Source organism: Aspergillus pseudonomiae (genome assembly GCF_009193645.1).
Source record: "Aspergillus pseudonomiae strain CBS 119388 unplaced genomic scaffold BDV37scaffold_134, whole genome shotgun sequence".
In the NCBI taxonomy this organism is placed as follows: domain Eukaryota; kingdom Fungi; phylum Ascomycota; class Eurotiomycetes; order Eurotiales; family Aspergillaceae; genus Aspergillus; species Aspergillus pseudonomiae.
Genome location: NW_022476126.1, coordinates 66,210 through 82,922, shown reverse-complemented (window position 1 = coordinate 82,922; position 16,713 = coordinate 66,210). Strand labels below are relative to the sequence as shown.

Here is a 16,713-nt window from a genome sequence, read left to right as displayed (position 1 = left end):
TTTTCTTTGTTCTTTTTTCTCTCTTTTTTTTTTTCAAAAGCTGTTTCTTTGTTTTGCTCTTACTCTTGGCATTTTTCTCTCTCTGAGCCTTTCTTTCCTCTTTCCTTTGGTCTTACACTCGGCTTTTTTTACTTAGGTTTTAATTTTTTCTTTCCTTTTCCTTTTTTTTTCTACCCTTTTTTTTTATTTTGCTCTTACTCTTGGCTTTTTTTTTTTCTTCCCTTTATTGTAAAATAAAAGAATAAAAAAGAAACAAAGAAAAGTCGAGAGAAGAAAGGGAGGGGTAAAAAAAAAGGCTTTGAAGGCATCCACTGTGACAAGACGTTCCATTTCTGTTGACCCGGACGTGCCCCCAACAGTCTCAACTCGGCTTGTTGACGTTAATCAGTGCTGGGCTGATACTCTAATTCTGAAAGTTTTATGCCCTGGTGCGGGCACTCTCGTACAACGTTCTGTATGTGATCCCGAAGGTCGTCTGTTGTAGAGACTAGCCAGGACGGTCAGTACGTATCTCACATGGGAATTGGGAACCTTACCCATCACTAGTGTCCGACCTTGCTCATCCCAAGTGTTGGGCAGTCTCTCAACCTGGTCGCCGGATGCCTCGAGAGAAATGATACTTTGGTAATCAGGCACTTCCTGATAAATATAAACTCGCTTATGTCTGCCAAATGGTAATCCATTCTGCTCAATACCGTCGCTGACGTAAATCGAGATATGCAGTATCTAAAGTGACAGTGTAAGCCATAGGCAGAATTTCCGAACATCAATCGAATACTAACATAGCCGTCATCCATGATATCATCCTTCAGGAGGTTATTGATTAGAGACAATGCGGGGGTCATCTGGTCAACAGATTCTACCTGCCATACCAAATGTAGCCGGCGAACCTGGGAGGTGCAGGTGTTGTAACTGTGGATCATTTTCTTTAGGCATGGAATGGCTGCGGCGATCCCAGGTCCGCTGGCCAACACTAGAATGCTCTCATAGTCACTAGCTTCCTCACTCACTCCATGAGGACCAGTAAACAAAGCCAGGAAAGAGACCGAGCTCCCCGCAGCAGCAGGGGCATAGCGAAGAAGATCCGCAGTGAAACCACTGCGTGGCTTCACTAGAAGCTCCACGGTATCTTGCTTACCTTTGGACCACGATGTAACCGTGAGAGGGTGAGTCTGCATCCACGAAAATAGACTGACTGAGGGCATCCAGAGGTTAATATACTGTCCAGCTTCTACTTTCATTGGTCGAGGCAGCAAAACGCGAATGTGGACAGCGTTGACCACAGGGCCTTCTTTAGATTCGCTTGCGCTGAATGACACGATAGCCCTGGGAGTACCACGGCCTGCGAAAAGACCGTTATGATATAGGAGGGTTATAAGCTCTAAGAGTAAAGTCAACGCAAAAGTCCCCAGCGCAATTAAGAGATATATCTTTGAAGAGGTGCTCTGTGATGGAAGATGCTGCCAAGATCCGTAGACGAAGAGTCCCGCCAAAATTTGATGTCCTCGAAGAAAGATCTCGTAGGACCAGTGACGACACCAGGGAATCGAATGCAGGCCAAGGGCACCCAGGGAGATCGCAGCCTATCAAAGGTTAGTTATAGCGAAGTGGCTAGTGTTAATAGGTATACAATCATAGCATAAAGATTTTGCTGTTCGCTGAGTGGAAATGTAAAGCCCTGGCCCTGAACTACTGTAACAATGTGAAATGATAGCAGGGCAACAGCCATCCAGCCAGCAGCACGATGGATCTTTCGACAGGAGTTCCATTTGATACCAAGGAGATCCGCCAGGTAGGCTAGGTGGATAGTTGATAAAGGGAAAACCAAGTTCACCAGAGCCAGCTCTCCAGCCCGGCGACCAGCGCCAGTCAATGACGTGATTCTGAATGAGACAAGGAATACGTTAATTGCAGCATATGATAAATGGAAAAACACATCAACTCTGGTCCATGGACCCAAGAATCGATGCCTACGAATGACGAAGGGTAGCGTCAGATGTTGAGACACAACGAGAGAAAACAAATGTCCACTGCTGGCAAGGAGAGAGAGGGCGCGCACTAAGAAAAGCACAGCAAAAATACCGCCAGCGGTAATAGCATAAATGGCTAATGGGTCCATTCTTCGAAAATGAAAGACAGTTAAAGGAATAAGGAAGCATGGATAAGGGAAGGAGGGCATGCAAGCAGACAGCCTTTATAGTACATGAAGCTACATGTATAGATGAGGATATCCCGCGCTGAAGTGCTCTGAAGGACGGCGCCATCAGCAGACCAACGAGCGCTCCTTACGTAGGTTCCAGTCAATCAATATGGCCATATCCCAAGGCAAGAATACTTAAGAACCCTCGGTCGCACGACTTCTAGGGCCCGAGAAAAGCATACTATATGGTACCACGTTTGCGAAGCCCGAAATGTCTAAGAACGTTAAGAAATCTTCCTGGATCAAAAAACGTTACTCAGAGAGCAGTCGAGCAAAAGCACAACAACGTCAGCGCCGTAAGAGTAGCCTCTTTAAGAAAGCCGCAGAATTCAGCTTGGAGTGCGAATCCGACGTGGTTATCGCAATTAGGATCCGGAAAACCGGCCAGGCGTATATTTTTGATTCATCACCGCAGGAGGCGTGGTTAAGAACACTCCCGAGCTTGGTATGCACCGTAATAGTGCGTTTATATACTATCTAACTCGCATCCTAGGCATACTCCTATCCCGTTCCAATTCATCAGACAATTGAGGATATCTTACCCCAGCTCGGGGAGCGTTCGCCATCATCTCCGGTTGCCTGACCCAGCGACAGGAAACAATTGCGAGGGCTAGACCATAGCAAAGGAGCTAGTCGCTATTTGGTTAGACCATTCTGTTTTTGTCTGCAGCGCTTCAGCGGTTTCGCGGGAATGATTCGTCAGATGACCAAGGATTCGATGCTAGGAGCACCTTAGTAACTCATATAAACCAATCAGCATCACTTTCGGCTCCAGCGTAAAACCTAGTAGTAGATCTACTAATTCAGTGCATAAAATATCTTATAATCTAAAGCGACTACAAAACAGGAGGCTATGCTGAAGGAGCTGCTTAGAACTCGTAGAAATAGCCCTGGCTCACCTACAATGACTATAATAAAGCAGTCTGTCAACGGCTGTGAACGAGCTTTGAATGAGGCTACCATTGCAAGGTAGGAAGTCGCGGAACTACACGTTGCGCGTGGAAGAACGCTTCAGTTGAGGAAGCTCAGAAGCTTATAAAAGGCAGGATTTCCACTGTAGAGCCTATAGCTACTGCCTCAGTAGATATAGACGCTCCGGTAGAAAGCCAGTGCGTACGCTCTCCACCAAGGTGCTCTGGCTATAATACCATAGGGCATAAAATTAATCAGTGTCCCAATCGTCGGATTATTTAGGACGCGTGGAATTCAGGAGGGGTTGAACGTTCGATTACGTGGAACGCTCGCTTTCCAAATACGTTGGACCCGGCTTGCTACGTCGTCCTGATTCAGGGCCACTCTCCTAATCTACATTGATTTGGTGGAAGGCTTGACGAGGATCTTTGTCATACCAACTCTGCGTGACGAGTAATTGCTTCAGCGAGTGTCGCCACAGCCGTAAATAAGATAATTATTGGAGCCAAAATAAATGAAAAGGACAGAGTCGCTGTCTTGAAGGGAGATAGAGATCTGGGTCCAGTCCGAAGCAGACCTCAACGAATCGTGATTGGGGTGGGGACATACTGGTTGTGTGATCCACCGACCCCTTCGTGGTCTCCGTTTCACGTTAGCGTGTTTGATGTGGATCATGACGGGTGGGGAATAGTGATCGCTGAGGAGCGCTGAGGAGCACTGAGGATCACCCGGAGGCTTACCCCATGGTCCCTTCACTGCAGGTTTCGTATCCACTCAGGCCCTCAGTCTCTATTTCAAGTTAGCGTGTCCGATGGCATTGCCGTATTGGGTTTACTGCCCCTTCTTCGATCAAAGAAGCCGCAGCCCAAGGAAGAAGGCATCAATGCCCTTCCGCAGTGATTTCTATATTATTTCGCGTAGCATCCGTGTTTCAAATATCGTTCAGCAGCGTGTCAAAGACCGGGCAGTGTAAGGAACGGCTACATGGGAGAAAGGGTTGGAAATATATATAAAGCCCATCGTTCCCGCCGGCCTATCTGGAAACCATCGTCTTTTCTCTGCTCATAAATGCCTTTTCTAGCTTGACTCTTGGTAGTCTACTGAACCTTAAAAGGCTTTTCAATTCGCATATTGTTTTCGCATTATTGTGTTGCACTCTTCTACAAGGGTGACGTTATCATCGTGTGATCGTTTATTCCTCACATTGTTGTTTCGCTGTTGGTTCCTATGATAGTTTTGCTCTTTTTGTACCGACTGCCAACGTGTTAGATTCTTCGTGTACCGTATAGTGTGCTAATCGTGTTTTTATCCAACCATGTCATGTTTTATTCCATATACTGCCTTCCTGTTCCTGGCCTAGGTGTTCTGTCAGTTTAAAATAACCTCCTTTCCTACTCGACCGCCTGGCAAGTCGAAGGTGTCGGACATCCTACAAAACCTTAAGCCGGTTGCCACTATCTCTACGGCGAGTTACTATGCTACTGTACCGCGTCCTATTGCGTGGCCCTCGGAATTCTTTCACTGGATATCAATTCGCGCCAGTCTAGTCCTAAGATAGTACATATAAAAGTACGATATAATTGCTAACAGTTCACTGGGGGTTCTATAGGCCTCATAGGCGTCGAGTCCTGGAATATCGCCGCATTATCAGCCGACCGTGTGCAAATGGGACGGCCCCTAGCTGTGGTTTACACTAAGCGGACCTGGCAAGCTTATCTTTTCCTTAAATCCGTTCTTTATTTCACTATAGTGCATGGTACATGGCTCGACGGCCTATCGGATTTGGAGGTCGTTTATGTTGGCCAGGTCTGATGTCTCCTTTGTTGTTCGTTGAATTACCATTCTGACATGGATCGAACATAATCTAGAATCCCGGTTCGGGCTAATATGTCCCATCCAGAACTACACATTCACCATCAGCACTCCCCATATGATACCATATCCCACCCGTTTACTTTTAGAGAATGCTAACCTGTGTTAGCTGATACCGTTGCGAAGTGGATTAACATGACTATCTGACTAGTTACCCTAGTAAATCCCGACCTGCTGCGGTCATGCAGTATGGCTATGATTGCTCTTAACCCTCGGGAGCGCAGAGGCCGAGCCCTTCTTAGAGCATATGTCCGGTCATCGGCATTTCCACTTGCTAGCCCAAAGTAGTGGTGCCCATTGCCACAAATGAAACCGTTCAAAGCTGATGAAACCATGTCCGCAGCACTGCCCCATGACGCAAAGAAGCACTATCTGGCCAATTGCTGCTTGTTGGATGTCCCTGCTGATGCGCAGTACGAGTAACAGTGACTGCAACCATGCCATATCATGCTGGATTGGAAGGGGGCCAGAAGGGTATATAAGGAGTCCAGCCTCCGAGTCCTCGATAAACTAGCATGCAACTTCCACTTTCCACATCTGAGGGCTGCTTCCCACATCACCTTGTACCTCGATAATGACAATCCCTACCCGTGAATGGCGAAAAGGTTTCGGACACAAATGTCGACCCTCTATTGAAAGGCCGCAAGACTATTCTATGCTGGGCTCTGCAAGTCGGCCCATCCTCATTGATTGCGAGGATGATAGGGCCAGTCGACCGGATGACGCGGATGGTGATGCCATCCCAGAAACACCCAGCCATCGCCCACTGAGCTCTGTCTGCTATGGCAGCCAGTCACATTTGACTTTAGGACATTCCGAGTCAGCCGCACCAACTTCTTTGACGGGAGGGTCTCTATCCTATGGCGAGATGGCGGTGCAGCGATCAACCCACTGTGAATGCACCCCAACAGTTTCCTCGTTTGTGGAGGAATCGAAGAGCGCCGTACAGAACACACACTTAGGTTTTTGAGCTGTGCTCTATGATGGACGAAAAGCTGACAAAATCTAGGGCGTGCAACCGAGAGTGAAGGAAAAGTGGCGTCTGACGGGGAGCATATCCATGGTCGCTCTGATTGTAACGATGGCATGGCATTCCCATCAGCTAAACAAAATAGTAACTGGGCTCCAGAGACAGGTGTGTTACATCTTCACTATTAGGATTGTTCCGCTGGCTGAACGAGTACACCAGGCCCCTTATTCGATTGCCCTGGCTCAATGCCCCTGCAGCCACCAGGTAGCCAAGTCGATTCTGTGACGAGCGTCCTTACACACCGGTCAACTAAAGAAGTGGGTTGGAGTTTCTTTGCCTCAGAATGGAGTGGCATTCCTACTCCGAGTTGAGATGGCGTGCTCCGCAGCTGCTCACTCACTATGTCCATCATACCAGCTTCCAACATAGTCCCAGAGTACGTAAAGACGGGCCGTTTCGGAACTGACCCTAATGTCAAAGCATCCAAAGTAAGCCAGGGCGCAGTAGGTTAGGTCACGTTGTGTCTCTTCGCATTTCTGTATGGCCAACTCGATTCATCCAGTTTGATTTCTTATAAATTTGAATCCAAGCTTTGTGAATGGCAAGTTCCTCGGCACATGCAGCTATTGGCCAATACGAAGTCGCTTCCGCCCGTGTACCCCGGCCCCACACGAGTGCTGCTCTCGTAACCTCATTCGCTTTTTCATCGGCCGGTTATCCAATTGGGAACGATGAAAGTCAATGATCAACACCCGCTCTAGCTCGGCGTTCCACAGCATATTATCCGACCGAAGGTCCTGGTGTAAGACCCCAAGTGAGCGAATCTTCTTCTGTGATCGCGAATCTTCATGCCTGATCGCCTCAACATCTTCCAACTTGTGGATGGGTTCACCGCCCCAACCCATCAGGAGCATATGGCGGATCTGGCCAGCCGCGTGCAGGAAGTAGATCATGGCCAGGTCGATGTCATGTGGAGAGACTAAATATGGAAGTTCATTGACCCAGACAGCTTGTATTGGCTTTCGTTTCTTCTTTCTCGGCTGAGCCCCTCTTTTAATACATTCGTGAAGCCTATCCCGAAATCTGCAATTGATCCTAGGCTTGCCGAGTTTACACCTTTTCCCCGTGGCTTCCATCATTCAAACCACCCAGCCTCATCTTCCAGCACCATATCATACCTGCAACCCATTCGCTGACACTGGACTTAGACTGAGCAGTTCTGTGTCACTGTTGCAAAAGCCTCAAGGATAGTCTCCTTGTGGTTTCCAAACATTTCATATTTGTCGCGTCGCACCTCATCCTCTGTTGCCCATGCAAAATCTTGGTGCTCCTTAGGATTCAGTTGTATTACGTCCTTCCATTTTTGTGCCCGCCCTGACACCCCTTGCCTATTTTCGTGGGATATGGAATGTTCGAGCTCGGAGACCTCAATGATGTATGGAAGGCCAACCCATTCGTGCTGTTCGCCATCCTTAGATCGCGTCCAGGTCTGGATCGGGAGAGCGTGAATGACTCGGGACAGTTGCAGGCCAGTCTCTTTCCGAACCTCTCGCTCTAGGGCATCTCGTGGTGTTTTGTCCTGTTCTTCGAAACTCCCAGTGGGTACCTTCCAAAATTCAGGTTCGCTATCGCAAAGAGCGCGTTGAATAAGAAGGATACGAGGGTTTCCTGGTACCCACAAGAATATATGGGCACTAACTCTGATGCAGTAGGCGGTGTCGTGGAGTCTAAGTTGATGAGGCGATTCTGTGATGCGAAAAGCCGATAGGTCCGTGTCGCACTCAAAGCCGAATAATAACCGCTTCACGTTGCGCACTGCGGCAGAAGGATCATGCTTGTACTGCAAAAGCTATCTCTGCAATTCCGCAGCTGTGAACCGGCCCGAAGGCACTTCGTTGGCGAATGCAGTGGATTAGTTATCAATGTCTTCTAGCTTCCAATCAGGGTTGGCTGGTATGGATAATGGTGTGATCTCCATAAAACAAGTGTCAGTAGGTTGCAAATAAACCATGAGAAATATCTGCCGAGCTTCTTGCCATTCGACTGGGCCCATGTTGATTTTCATGTCCGCACGCCCTGGGCGTGTGAGAGCGGGATCCAGCCGCTCGGGGTGGTTGGTGGTCATGATCAAAACGCGGTTCTCTTGCGCTGCTACGCCGTCAGTAGCGTTCAAGATGGCAGAAAGGGTGACACTCCCAGGTGACCACTGGATACGGTCGAGTCCATTGTGATCTGGCTTTCCGCTCGGGGGGCTATCGCTGCTGCGCTTCTTGATGCCGGCTTCGTCGATGTCTTCCAGGAGAACAATGCAATGTTTTGGTAGGTCTCGGAACACAGTAGCCAAGGCGGTCTCATCCAGGCCAACTGCACTCAGGCTGAGCGCGTATATATCCAAATACGAAAAGCTGGCAAGTGCTAGTGACAGGCTTGACTTGCCAGTACCCGGCGGACCATAAATGAGATAGCCTCGTCGATACGGGATCCCGTGGGACTCGTACCAGCTCTTGGTCCTGGGGTCTAGAAATTCCCGGAGATCTTCAACAACACGCCTCTTCTTATCTTGATCCAAGGCTACAGTCGATAAGAATCGGGGCTCTTTAGATGCCACTTACATCCATTGGAAACTGGACCCCACCTTGAACCCCTCGTACACAGCGACTTGTTTGGGATCTCCGTTAACAGGGGTCTTATAAATCTCATCCATGAGATCATCGAGAACGTGTCTTTTCCACGGCACTGCATAAAAATGAAGTCTCTCCATATTCGCAAACCAGGGGCTCACTGCTTCCTTATACAGCTGATGATACAATGCAACCCAAGAGCCTTTGTACGTGAAAAAAATGGATTTTATCCTGCGAAGGTGTATACCGGAGTGTACCGAGACGATGATGACATTTTCTTTTGAGCCAAAATTCCCTTGAGCTCTGACTAAATAATCGGGTATCCGTGGGAATGTCTTTCTCATCATCGGCCTTGCCATCGTCGCCATCCCATGGCGTGGACAGACTTGTCCTTGTACCTGCTACCAGCTGACGGGTCCGATTCAAAGCTGGTTGGAGGGATATCCAGCGCATGGCGCTCGGATACAATTTGTTATGGCTCCATATCTCAGTTGGCGTTGCAAAATATAGGAAGAGAAAAATAATCCGGTTCCAACATGCTGGGAGAGCGAAGGGCAAAACGGCCAGGACTGCCGCAGAGATACGTAGGTGGGATGAGATATCAATATCGAAAAAGAGAGAAACCAAATGAGAAAAGAAACCAAGGCCCGGAATCAGTTCCTCGATCGCTGATGGCAGCATGCCAGAGGGCACACTCGTGGAGTTGATGCCGGAAGCCATTTGAACTTGAATTTGATGGATTTAGTACTCGTCCTTGGGGGAAAGCTCTAGTCCTCTGTATACAATCTACTCTGGTTCAAACAGCCGCACTGCGTTCGGTGATACGAGGCACGCCCAGTTCACGTGTCGGAGACAGTCCGGCGAAGAAATTTCCTGATCTAGGAATCTGACTGCGCGGTCTTTTGCTGGTGTGGCGTCATTGGGTGGGGAGAAAAAAGACAATGATTACAGAAAGGGAAGGAGTCCGTGCCGCGCTCCCAGCTGCAACAGAATACTCTCAGGTGGGTACTGGTGCATCGATAGCTGATTATGGCTCCATGAGACTATCCGAGGTATGTTCTAAGCTAGTGATGAGGGAATTTCGTGAGAATTTGAGTTTGGTTATGTCTTCATGCAATTTTCCATGTCTTGCAGCTGTAGCCGACTCGTGGAAAGGGAAACGGATCAACGCTGCCTATCCAAAGAACATATTGTTGACTCTACCGTTTTACATTTAACTTTCAAAACACCAAAATACATCCAAACTGGGTCCAGCTAATTGTTAGTCTACGCAAGCAGACAGTTCCTTTATGGTACGATAGTAATATCAGCAATACAGGGATTGTCGTTTCTTAGGTCGGATAAAAGGGGCTTATTCTTGGTCGACAGATGCCTCAATACATACTCTGCCCATGGCTTTTCGATAATTGGATTAGCTACATCCGCCTACCCGAATTTTTTATTCCGTCTTTCCCACTCATTTGCCCTTCCAGGCAGTTACACTGAGAGTGGGAGTTTTCTATTTTCGTGTTGCTCTCTCCGCATCCCTCCATCGTGTCACTCGGGCTTGCATTGCTATCATTTTGCGTGTGCCTTGAAACCCTCTGGTTCTAAGGCAACTTGGCTGTTCAAGGGTTGCCACAGAACTCGGTTCCACTCCGTCTTGCACCTCCGCTTGTCACACCGGTGACTGCCAGGCAATTTGTCTACGATACTGTTAATTGATAATTGTCCAGGGTAAAAACAAGCATATGGTAAGAAGAGTGGATCTTACCTATTCTGACTCCAGAGTTCGAGAGCATGGCAGCTGAATATTCCACACATAGAAAGAATATAATATATAATGCAAAAACAGAAAATGAAGGAAATGGTAATCACGTCCCACATCGTGCGAAAAGGCCTGTGAGATAGGTTGTGGTAATGAGGATCGTTTCGGGTCTCCTGATTGAGATGGTGCTATCACAGAATTACCGGAATCTCTATTCTGTAATAACCAGCCAATATTTATTTATCTTCCCTTCCCCCAAAGGGATCAGACAACTAGCGAGGTTCTGTTCCAACCAATTAGTTTTGGAGGACTGTGCAGGTCTACAACGAAAGAGGATTTCGCCTGACTCGTAAACCAGCTCATTCCCTGCGTCTGTCTCTAGCCAATAATCACTAGTCTGTGGTACCTATCCCGAACTAAGCGCGAGTCCGACCACTGTTCAATGATATGCAGCTAGAAGATGCGAGGCAACCAGCGATTGTGATCTAGAAGCCAACTTTGCATCATACTCCAATACCTAGGTTTTCAATACAGCAAGAAATGTGCAAAGTGGGGCCGAATGGAGAGTCCAGGGGGTCTCCGCAAATACGGAAGTATGTACTATGTAGGTAAGACTAACAAGGATTTCATTCCTTTGATTCCCATGCCAGGGTTGCACGCGAACGACGGACTGATCTTAAGAACTATGCGATGTTGTAGGCTATGGGAAATATGAGAGTATTTTTTGACACCAAGTTATCAACGAGATCGCACTCTGAATTGTTCTTAGCCATCCGGACAGTTGATGAAAACCATGGTTTGTTTCCTAACCACGATTGTTTATGATCCTCACTAAAGTGTTATATATCAAAGGCTCGCAACGTTGTTCCCACGTCTGAGTCCATTCTCTGCAACGCTGCTCCCTTGCCCGAATCCATTCTCCGCCTTCCAGCCCAGACAGCAGTGAAGGCATTGCAAGTACGGTGCTTAAGCATCTTGGCGGATGACTGCAACCGCCTACGGTATAGGCTCAGTCGTGATGCCGTGAATCTCTTAGATACTTGCCAGGCTTTCAAGAAAAGCGGGTATAAGCAGGAATGGGTAGATCGCTTAGCAGGCAGTGAACTGCTCCATAGCTACGCCGAGACTTTGACAGAAATACTCAGCTACAACGATCTTCTTAAGTTGGCTCTCCTTACTTGGCACTTTGATGGATCCTTCAATGGCCCAAAGGCACCGCCACCATCTCGAGAGCTCCTGATATTCTTATCGCCACCAACATATGATTGCGAGCAGCTGTGCAAGACGCTCTGGGAACGATACAACCACCGACACGCGCGGGAAGAAACATTGGAAGATTTCGGCGCCAATTTTGTCAGGCTGTTAAGCATTCTTGAGTATGAATTTGGTCTAGTATTTTTCGTCCGATAGACTGTCTAACAACAATCGCGGGTGATATGTTATCATGAGAATACACCCGGCAGATAAGGTAGTCTGGCAGCCAACTCAGATAGATTTGCTGAATGTAATGCTCGTATGACCAGTCGAGCCAAACCCGTTTACTCGAAGTGCGGTGTAAGCGGCTTGAGAGACACTTTGTGCTGGGAGGGGGTGGGGGTTGTTTGTTTGTACGTCCACGGAAGAGTGAATGTTCCAATATAGTGATTTTTATCAACAAGCTTGGTCGACAGTTCGAATAATATTGTCTTACTTCTTTGTATAATGACCTTTTTAAGTGTGTTGAGCTTTCTTTCCAGGTCAGACATAATCAGCATTTTAAGCACCATATGAAGCAAACAGGATACAGCATTCATGGACCATTCAGATACGAGTAGGTTATAGAAATAATTCTATGGTATGGCTCTTAAGCCAAGCGGAAATGCACTGGCTCCACCTGAAACCGTCCAATGAAACGATGTGTTCTCCTCCGGCCAAAGCCAATCAGAGTGCTTTGAGACTTGTCAGTCAGGGTCAAGTGTGTTCGTTCCTTACTTTGGTTTTACACTTATCACAGTCGAGGAATGAATTGAGGATGCCTCAAATAGACCGTTGAGCAACAAGGTGGAAGTCCGCACGAGTTATGCTAATTCATAAACCAGTGTGTGAATATATACATACGAAATGTTACAATCACTCAAAGAAAAGCAAGACGCATCCATCCACCGGCCAAGCTAGGTTTGAATAAGGAGCGGCAACCGCAATCCCGATTGACTCTATCTCAGTTGAAACCATCTTCAACCCCTGGATTGACGTTTCCCCAGTTGTTCCACACCGTGCTTTCGTCAAGTATCGCTCCTTGCGGTAGATAATCGGAAGGCAGAGCCGAGGAAGATGGACCTGTATAAAAGAGTGAATCTGCTTGATGGGACCACACTTGAAAAAGAAATATATGCGTTAGAGCGTGACATCAGTTCTGTTTGGACATCAACCGTATTGGGAAAAAATCACTAACTGGCAGTTTGACTATAAGTGGCTGTATTCGGAGTTATATGCTCATGCGTCTCAGCATCCTCCTCATAATGCTCAACAATATATGCAAGTTCAAAGCATTTTGAATCCTTTGGCAGCTGCTCTGCAGGGATGGAGGCCTTGAGGGCCTTTCGATAATATAAAAGGAAGGTTGATGGTCCGTGTTTCTCATGCTGAGGCCCTTATGGGTGTCGTCCTGCTGCTCTCGAAAATGGCGGTATAATAGATAGGCGCGCGGGAATCCTCGAAGGCATTCTGGACAAATAAACTTTATTGATGTGTGCTCAATGATTTTATTGAGAGTGTTATGCTGCCTTTGCAAGCTAGCCATGGTGGATTGAAAGAAAACCAGGGGCTGGTCGACATGACCATGCTTTAATATTTGGGCTTCAACAGAACTAAATACTTTTTTGTATCAGTTTTATTCTGCACACGGCGGGCTTTTGACAATCACACCTGCCAACACCTCCTAGTACTTATGCGTCGCCTGTTATATCGAGTGGACAGGCACCGTATTCATTACCTACTTACGAATACTACGTACAATGATCGGCTGCATCTATACATGCATGGCTACTATTGCTAGTGGCTTAGAGCAATTGGCCATCCAATCCTTCGACCTAGTCTATTTCGAAAACGCTAACTGGATCCGAAGGTTTGCGAATGGAAATCCGCTTGCGCTCGTCCCTGGCCTCATTTCGAAGGTTATCCAGTTCCTTCTCGTCGAACCGCCTTGCGCGTATTGACTCCGCTATCTGTTCTAAGGCCGCAAATTTCCACCCAGCTTTGACAACTGCAGTTGCAGCTGGTGGGCCAAGCGACTTGAACTCATTCCATGGAAGGCGGTCCCGGAATTGGTTGCGATGAAATGTCACCACCAGGTCGTCCGGTCCTCTCTCGGCGTCCACGAAGATTAAGATCTGAACTGTTGTTAGACCTTGCATCCTGCAATGTAGGTGCGAGTTTCTGACCTCTTCTCCTTGGACACTTCTCGCCGTCGGCCATAGCCAAGGTTTAATACCACCCCAGATGCTGGCCAGGCAATCCATCATTTGGTACAGATAGATAAGAGTGTACAGACACGAGAAGACTTGGTAGTGTAATATTAAAGAAAGACAGACTAAGGAAGCCCTATATGATTAAACTCCAAAAATATTGGGCCCTTTTTATACTACATGAGGGCTGTATTACTGCCCTGCTTAATTCGGCGAGGCCTCGATACCTGTGATGTGCGACAAGTGCCTAGACGTAACATCATGGCTTCGGGAAGTCAATTGTCTGCACTATTCTGTAATCGTGTTTCGAACCTACGACGTCGTATCGATTGCTTCGATGTACAGAGCAGCAAGTGCATCAAACAGTGTAATTTGAGCTATCTGGTCAATACGTTGTATAATGGGGAAAATGGGCATATTGGGAAAATTGGGACTTTTGGGTACTATCCCTGCCGGCGCTAATGCTGCCACTGACCAATAATGCAAACATGATCCGACACGTCACCTTCCTTCCTCTTTTTGAGCCCTGTTTTCAAGGCTCCTGAATTTCTTCCCAACTTTCCCATCATTCCCAAAATTTTCTTTTTTTATCTTAAGGTGATTCATATAGATTAAGCGGTAAGAGTTAGCTATGTGGGTCCCAAGTAATAGCTGTTGGGGCCGAAAGCTTTGAGAGATTTGGGAGAAATGGGAAATTTGGGACGGACAGTCAGGGGCAGTCATGCGACATTCGGAAAAACATTTCACGGCGAGTTTCTCGATTAGGTGAGAAGAAGCAGGTAACCACCATACTGCCGGGTCGCTAGCAGTTTACTGCAACCAAGTGTTGAGCTATAGCATTAGAGGTTACCATTCCGAGTGCCCGAGTGTTGCCTCATCTGATTATATTGCGGCGGGGTCACCCCACCTTCCACGAGAAAATTCACGTAAGAACCATGTGCCTTGGGCATCAAGAATACCGTAAAGGTCTAACACGCAAGTCTGGTTTAGAGCATGACAAAAGACCCGCCCTTGTAATCACTTCTGTTGCATTCATTTACTGAGAAGAAAATTGAGTAATCATCTCTCATTCGTGAACCCTCTTCGGCTTTTCTATTTCACCAACATCTCCCCAACAACCTCCGATAAGCCATACGAGAATACCGCTTTCTAGCTTTCAGGTTTCTCACTTAGTGACAACCATGGAAAAGGATGAGGTTGAAGACAATGGAATTTCAGTTAGGAATATGTCCGATAAGGATATCCTTGAAGAAACAAAAGAGAGACTTAGACAAGTTGGAAATCTGGTGAGGGACATTGGATATTATTTAAAGTTAAAGGTGGTTTACTAATTCTGAGCAGCCAACAGATGACATTAAGCTGGACCCCGAAAGCACATCCACATCGGGTGTTGTTCCTCTAGACTCAACTGTTTTTGCACTCCTTCTCAAGAGTAATGGCGGGGGTGGAGTCGTCAGAGTGTTAAGCAAGCCGACTAGGTACATTAAAACAGATGGATTGTCCGAAGAAGTCCTTGTTATGTTGAAGCCTGGGGAAAAATCTTTAATCCTAGGCTCGCTCTCAGTTCGCTATATTCGCAGTCGAAGTGCCCAATGAATATACGAGATCAATCGCCAATTCCCAGGCAAATAGCAATACTGCACTTGAACCCAGATCAGATGTGACCTTGATTTCGACTGAAGGGAATGCGCCGTATAAGGGAAGCTTCATTTTCAGACTTGGAAAACTGGGCTCGTATTGCTGGAGCAAATTGACAGTGGCTGGCACATTCGTGAGATCGTTACGGGTTTGGAGGAAATGAATGAGCTCCTGAATGCTGAAGTTGAATTCTTGATAGGGTGGCTCGCTTGGTAGGAGGCTGATTTGGAGCATTAGTGTCTTGTCACGATGAAGGAGCATAGGTCCCTCCATGGGATTTGACTGGTCTTGACGTTCTTCTGGAAATTGTACTACGATATTATCAGCGAGGAAATATTAAAAAATAGATGTCTTCCTTACTGGTTTCCACATATTCAATCCCCTCCTCATCGCAGATCTCCTGCACGAGTTTCAACAATCTCTTTGGACGTGCAGCGTTTTCCCACCAGCTCCGAAGTTTTGGGTTAAGCTCGAGATGGCTCTTGCTTCCTAATTCAGTGAACCCTGTTACGAAACATATTAATGTAAAAACTGAGGAACTCAGTTTCGCAATTTTTGATAAATTGTATTGTGCTGTGGATTTTCTCTGACGTGTTGAGCTTTTGTTCTGACGCAAAATCTGGGGATCTTCTTTAAGAAGTTGGCAGCCGGCACCGAAACGATTAAGCTGGAAAGTCGTTGGTTGGTGGGTTTCGCTGTAGTACTTTTGCCTTTCATCTTCCAGTCGTTTGATAAGCGGATCATGTGGCAATGCCATAGTGATGCGAAAAATTGTGTGGAATGGGAATTGATACAAAAGATGGGAAACTTGGGGGTTGCGTAATAAAATGGGAATTTTGGGATACATCATGTGCACGTCCTAGACCTCGCCATATTGCTTTTTTGGGTACCCATGGGTTACCCGCAAACCCGCCAAGAACCCAGAGCTCCGTATTTTACAGTAATATCTATGAAAGATCCTGACATTAATATGTGCAGATGTGTTATATGTGTATATATTACCGTTATTTACTTCTCTTGGCGGGTTTTGGGTCAAGGGTCGAAACCCAACCCGCGATTTGGCGAGGTCTAGCACGTCCTTTAGAAAGTGGCACATATCACATGCGATACCGTTTCCGAACCATTGAACTCTGAAAATAGCGGCATCCAATCACGTTGGATGACTCAGTATTGACTGCCTCGACTAAAAAAAAAAAAAGAATTCGACATTGACGCTAGGGCCCATTAAATCACCTACGCGTCGCTCTCAAAATAGTATTGTACTGGACACGATGCCTGAATTATCCCAGCTATTGTTGGCCTTGGCTACA

At 47.0% G+C, this 16,713-nt stretch overlaps 11 protein-coding genes across 11 annotated transcripts; 3 read left to right on the top strand and 8 right to left on the bottom strand.

The window, feature by feature from the left end:
* Positions 1 to 380: 380 nt before the first annotated feature.
* On the bottom strand, positions 381 to 2,119 carry BDV37DRAFT_291477 (ferric reductase family protein; the record flags this gene model as incomplete). The annotated part of the gene is made up of 4 exons (XM_032088953.1): positions 381 to 487; positions 537 to 726; positions 783 to 1,583; positions 1,631 to 2,119. 4 exons carry the CDS (start codon positions 2,117 to 2,119, stop codon positions 381 to 383), a joined length of 1,587 nt encoding a protein of 528 aa, XP_031935310.1.
* A 292-nt stretch (positions 2,120 to 2,411) lies between these two features.
* Positions 2,412 to 2,783, top strand: BDV37DRAFT_288953 (uncharacterized protein; the record flags this gene model as incomplete). The annotated part of the gene is made up of 2 exons (XM_032088361.1): positions 2,412 to 2,645; positions 2,694 to 2,783. 2 exons carry the CDS (start codon positions 2,412 to 2,414, stop codon positions 2,781 to 2,783), a joined length of 324 nt encoding a protein of 107 aa, XP_031935309.1.
* Positions 2,784 to 5,356: 2,573 nt separating this feature from the next.
* BDV37DRAFT_264449 (uncharacterized protein) lies at positions 5,357 to 5,795 on the bottom strand. The gene has a single exon (XM_032083674.1). The coding sequence runs from the start codon at positions 5,742 to 5,744 to the stop codon at positions 5,541 to 5,543; it is 204 nt and encodes a 67-aa protein (XP_031935308.1). The 5' UTR covers positions 5,745 to 5,795; the 3' UTR covers positions 5,357 to 5,540.
* Positions 5,667 to 6,602, top strand: BDV37DRAFT_264446 (uncharacterized protein). The gene is made up of 4 exons (XM_032083673.1): positions 5,667 to 5,946; positions 5,994 to 6,119; positions 6,174 to 6,244; positions 6,283 to 6,602. The coding sequence occupies exons 1-4, from the start codon at positions 5,853 to 5,855 to the stop codon at positions 6,418 to 6,420; spliced, it is 429 nt and encodes a 142-aa protein (XP_031935307.1). The 5' UTR covers positions 5,667 to 5,852; the 3' UTR covers positions 6,421 to 6,602.
* Positions 6,578 to 6,907, bottom strand: BDV37DRAFT_288951 (uncharacterized protein; the record flags this gene model as incomplete). Its single annotated transcript, XM_032088360.1, has 1 exon — positions 6,578 to 6,907. One exon carries the CDS (start codon positions 6,905 to 6,907, stop codon positions 6,578 to 6,580), a length of 330 nt encoding a protein of 109 aa, XP_031935306.1.
* On the bottom strand, positions 6,881 to 8,506 carry BDV37DRAFT_264442 (uncharacterized protein). The gene is made up of 3 exons (XM_032083672.1): positions 7,963 to 8,506; positions 7,654 to 7,803; positions 6,881 to 7,560 (listed from the first exon to the last, which is right to left on the bottom strand). The coding sequence occupies exons 1-3, from the start codon at positions 8,077 to 8,079 to the stop codon at positions 7,159 to 7,161; spliced, it is 669 nt and encodes a 222-aa protein (XP_031935305.1). The 5' UTR covers positions 8,080 to 8,506; the 3' UTR covers positions 6,881 to 7,158.
* BDV37DRAFT_42725 (uncharacterized protein) lies at positions 8,465 to 9,406 on the bottom strand. The gene has a single exon (XM_032090632.1). It carries the CDS (start codon positions 9,293 to 9,295, stop codon positions 8,744 to 8,746), a length of 552 nt encoding a protein of 183 aa, XP_031935304.1. The 5' UTR covers positions 9,296 to 9,406; the 3' UTR covers positions 8,465 to 8,743.
* A 110-nt stretch (positions 9,407 to 9,516) lies between these two features.
* Positions 9,517 to 11,732, top strand: BDV37DRAFT_288949 (uncharacterized protein; the record flags this gene model as incomplete). The annotated part of the gene is made up of 2 exons (XM_032088358.1): positions 9,517 to 9,627; positions 11,175 to 11,732. The coding sequence occupies 2 exons, from the start codon at positions 9,517 to 9,519 to the stop codon at positions 11,730 to 11,732; spliced, it is 669 nt and encodes a 222-aa protein (XP_031935303.1).
* A 311-nt stretch (positions 11,733 to 12,043) lies between these two features.
* Positions 12,044 to 13,145, bottom strand: BDV37DRAFT_264439 (uncharacterized protein). The gene has a single exon (XM_032083671.1). The coding sequence runs from the start codon at positions 13,099 to 13,101 to the stop codon at positions 12,787 to 12,789; it is 315 nt and encodes a 104-aa protein (XP_031935302.1). The 5' UTR covers positions 13,102 to 13,145; the 3' UTR covers positions 12,044 to 12,786.
* A 3-nt stretch (positions 13,146 to 13,148) lies between these two features.
* On the bottom strand, positions 13,149 to 13,732 carry BDV37DRAFT_264438 (uncharacterized protein). Its single transcript, XM_032083670.1, has one exon. It carries the CDS (start codon positions 13,712 to 13,714, stop codon positions 13,391 to 13,393), a length of 324 nt encoding a protein of 107 aa, XP_031935301.1. The 5' UTR covers positions 13,715 to 13,732; the 3' UTR covers positions 13,149 to 13,390.
* Positions 13,733 to 15,543: 1,811 nt separating this feature from the next.
* On the bottom strand, positions 15,544 to 16,388 carry BDV37DRAFT_42709 (uncharacterized protein). The gene has a single exon (XM_032090630.1). It carries the CDS (start codon positions 16,251 to 16,253, stop codon positions 15,726 to 15,728), a length of 528 nt encoding a protein of 175 aa, XP_031935300.1. The 5' UTR covers positions 16,254 to 16,388; the 3' UTR covers positions 15,544 to 15,725.
* Between the last annotated feature and the right edge of the window lie 325 nt (positions 16,389 to 16,713).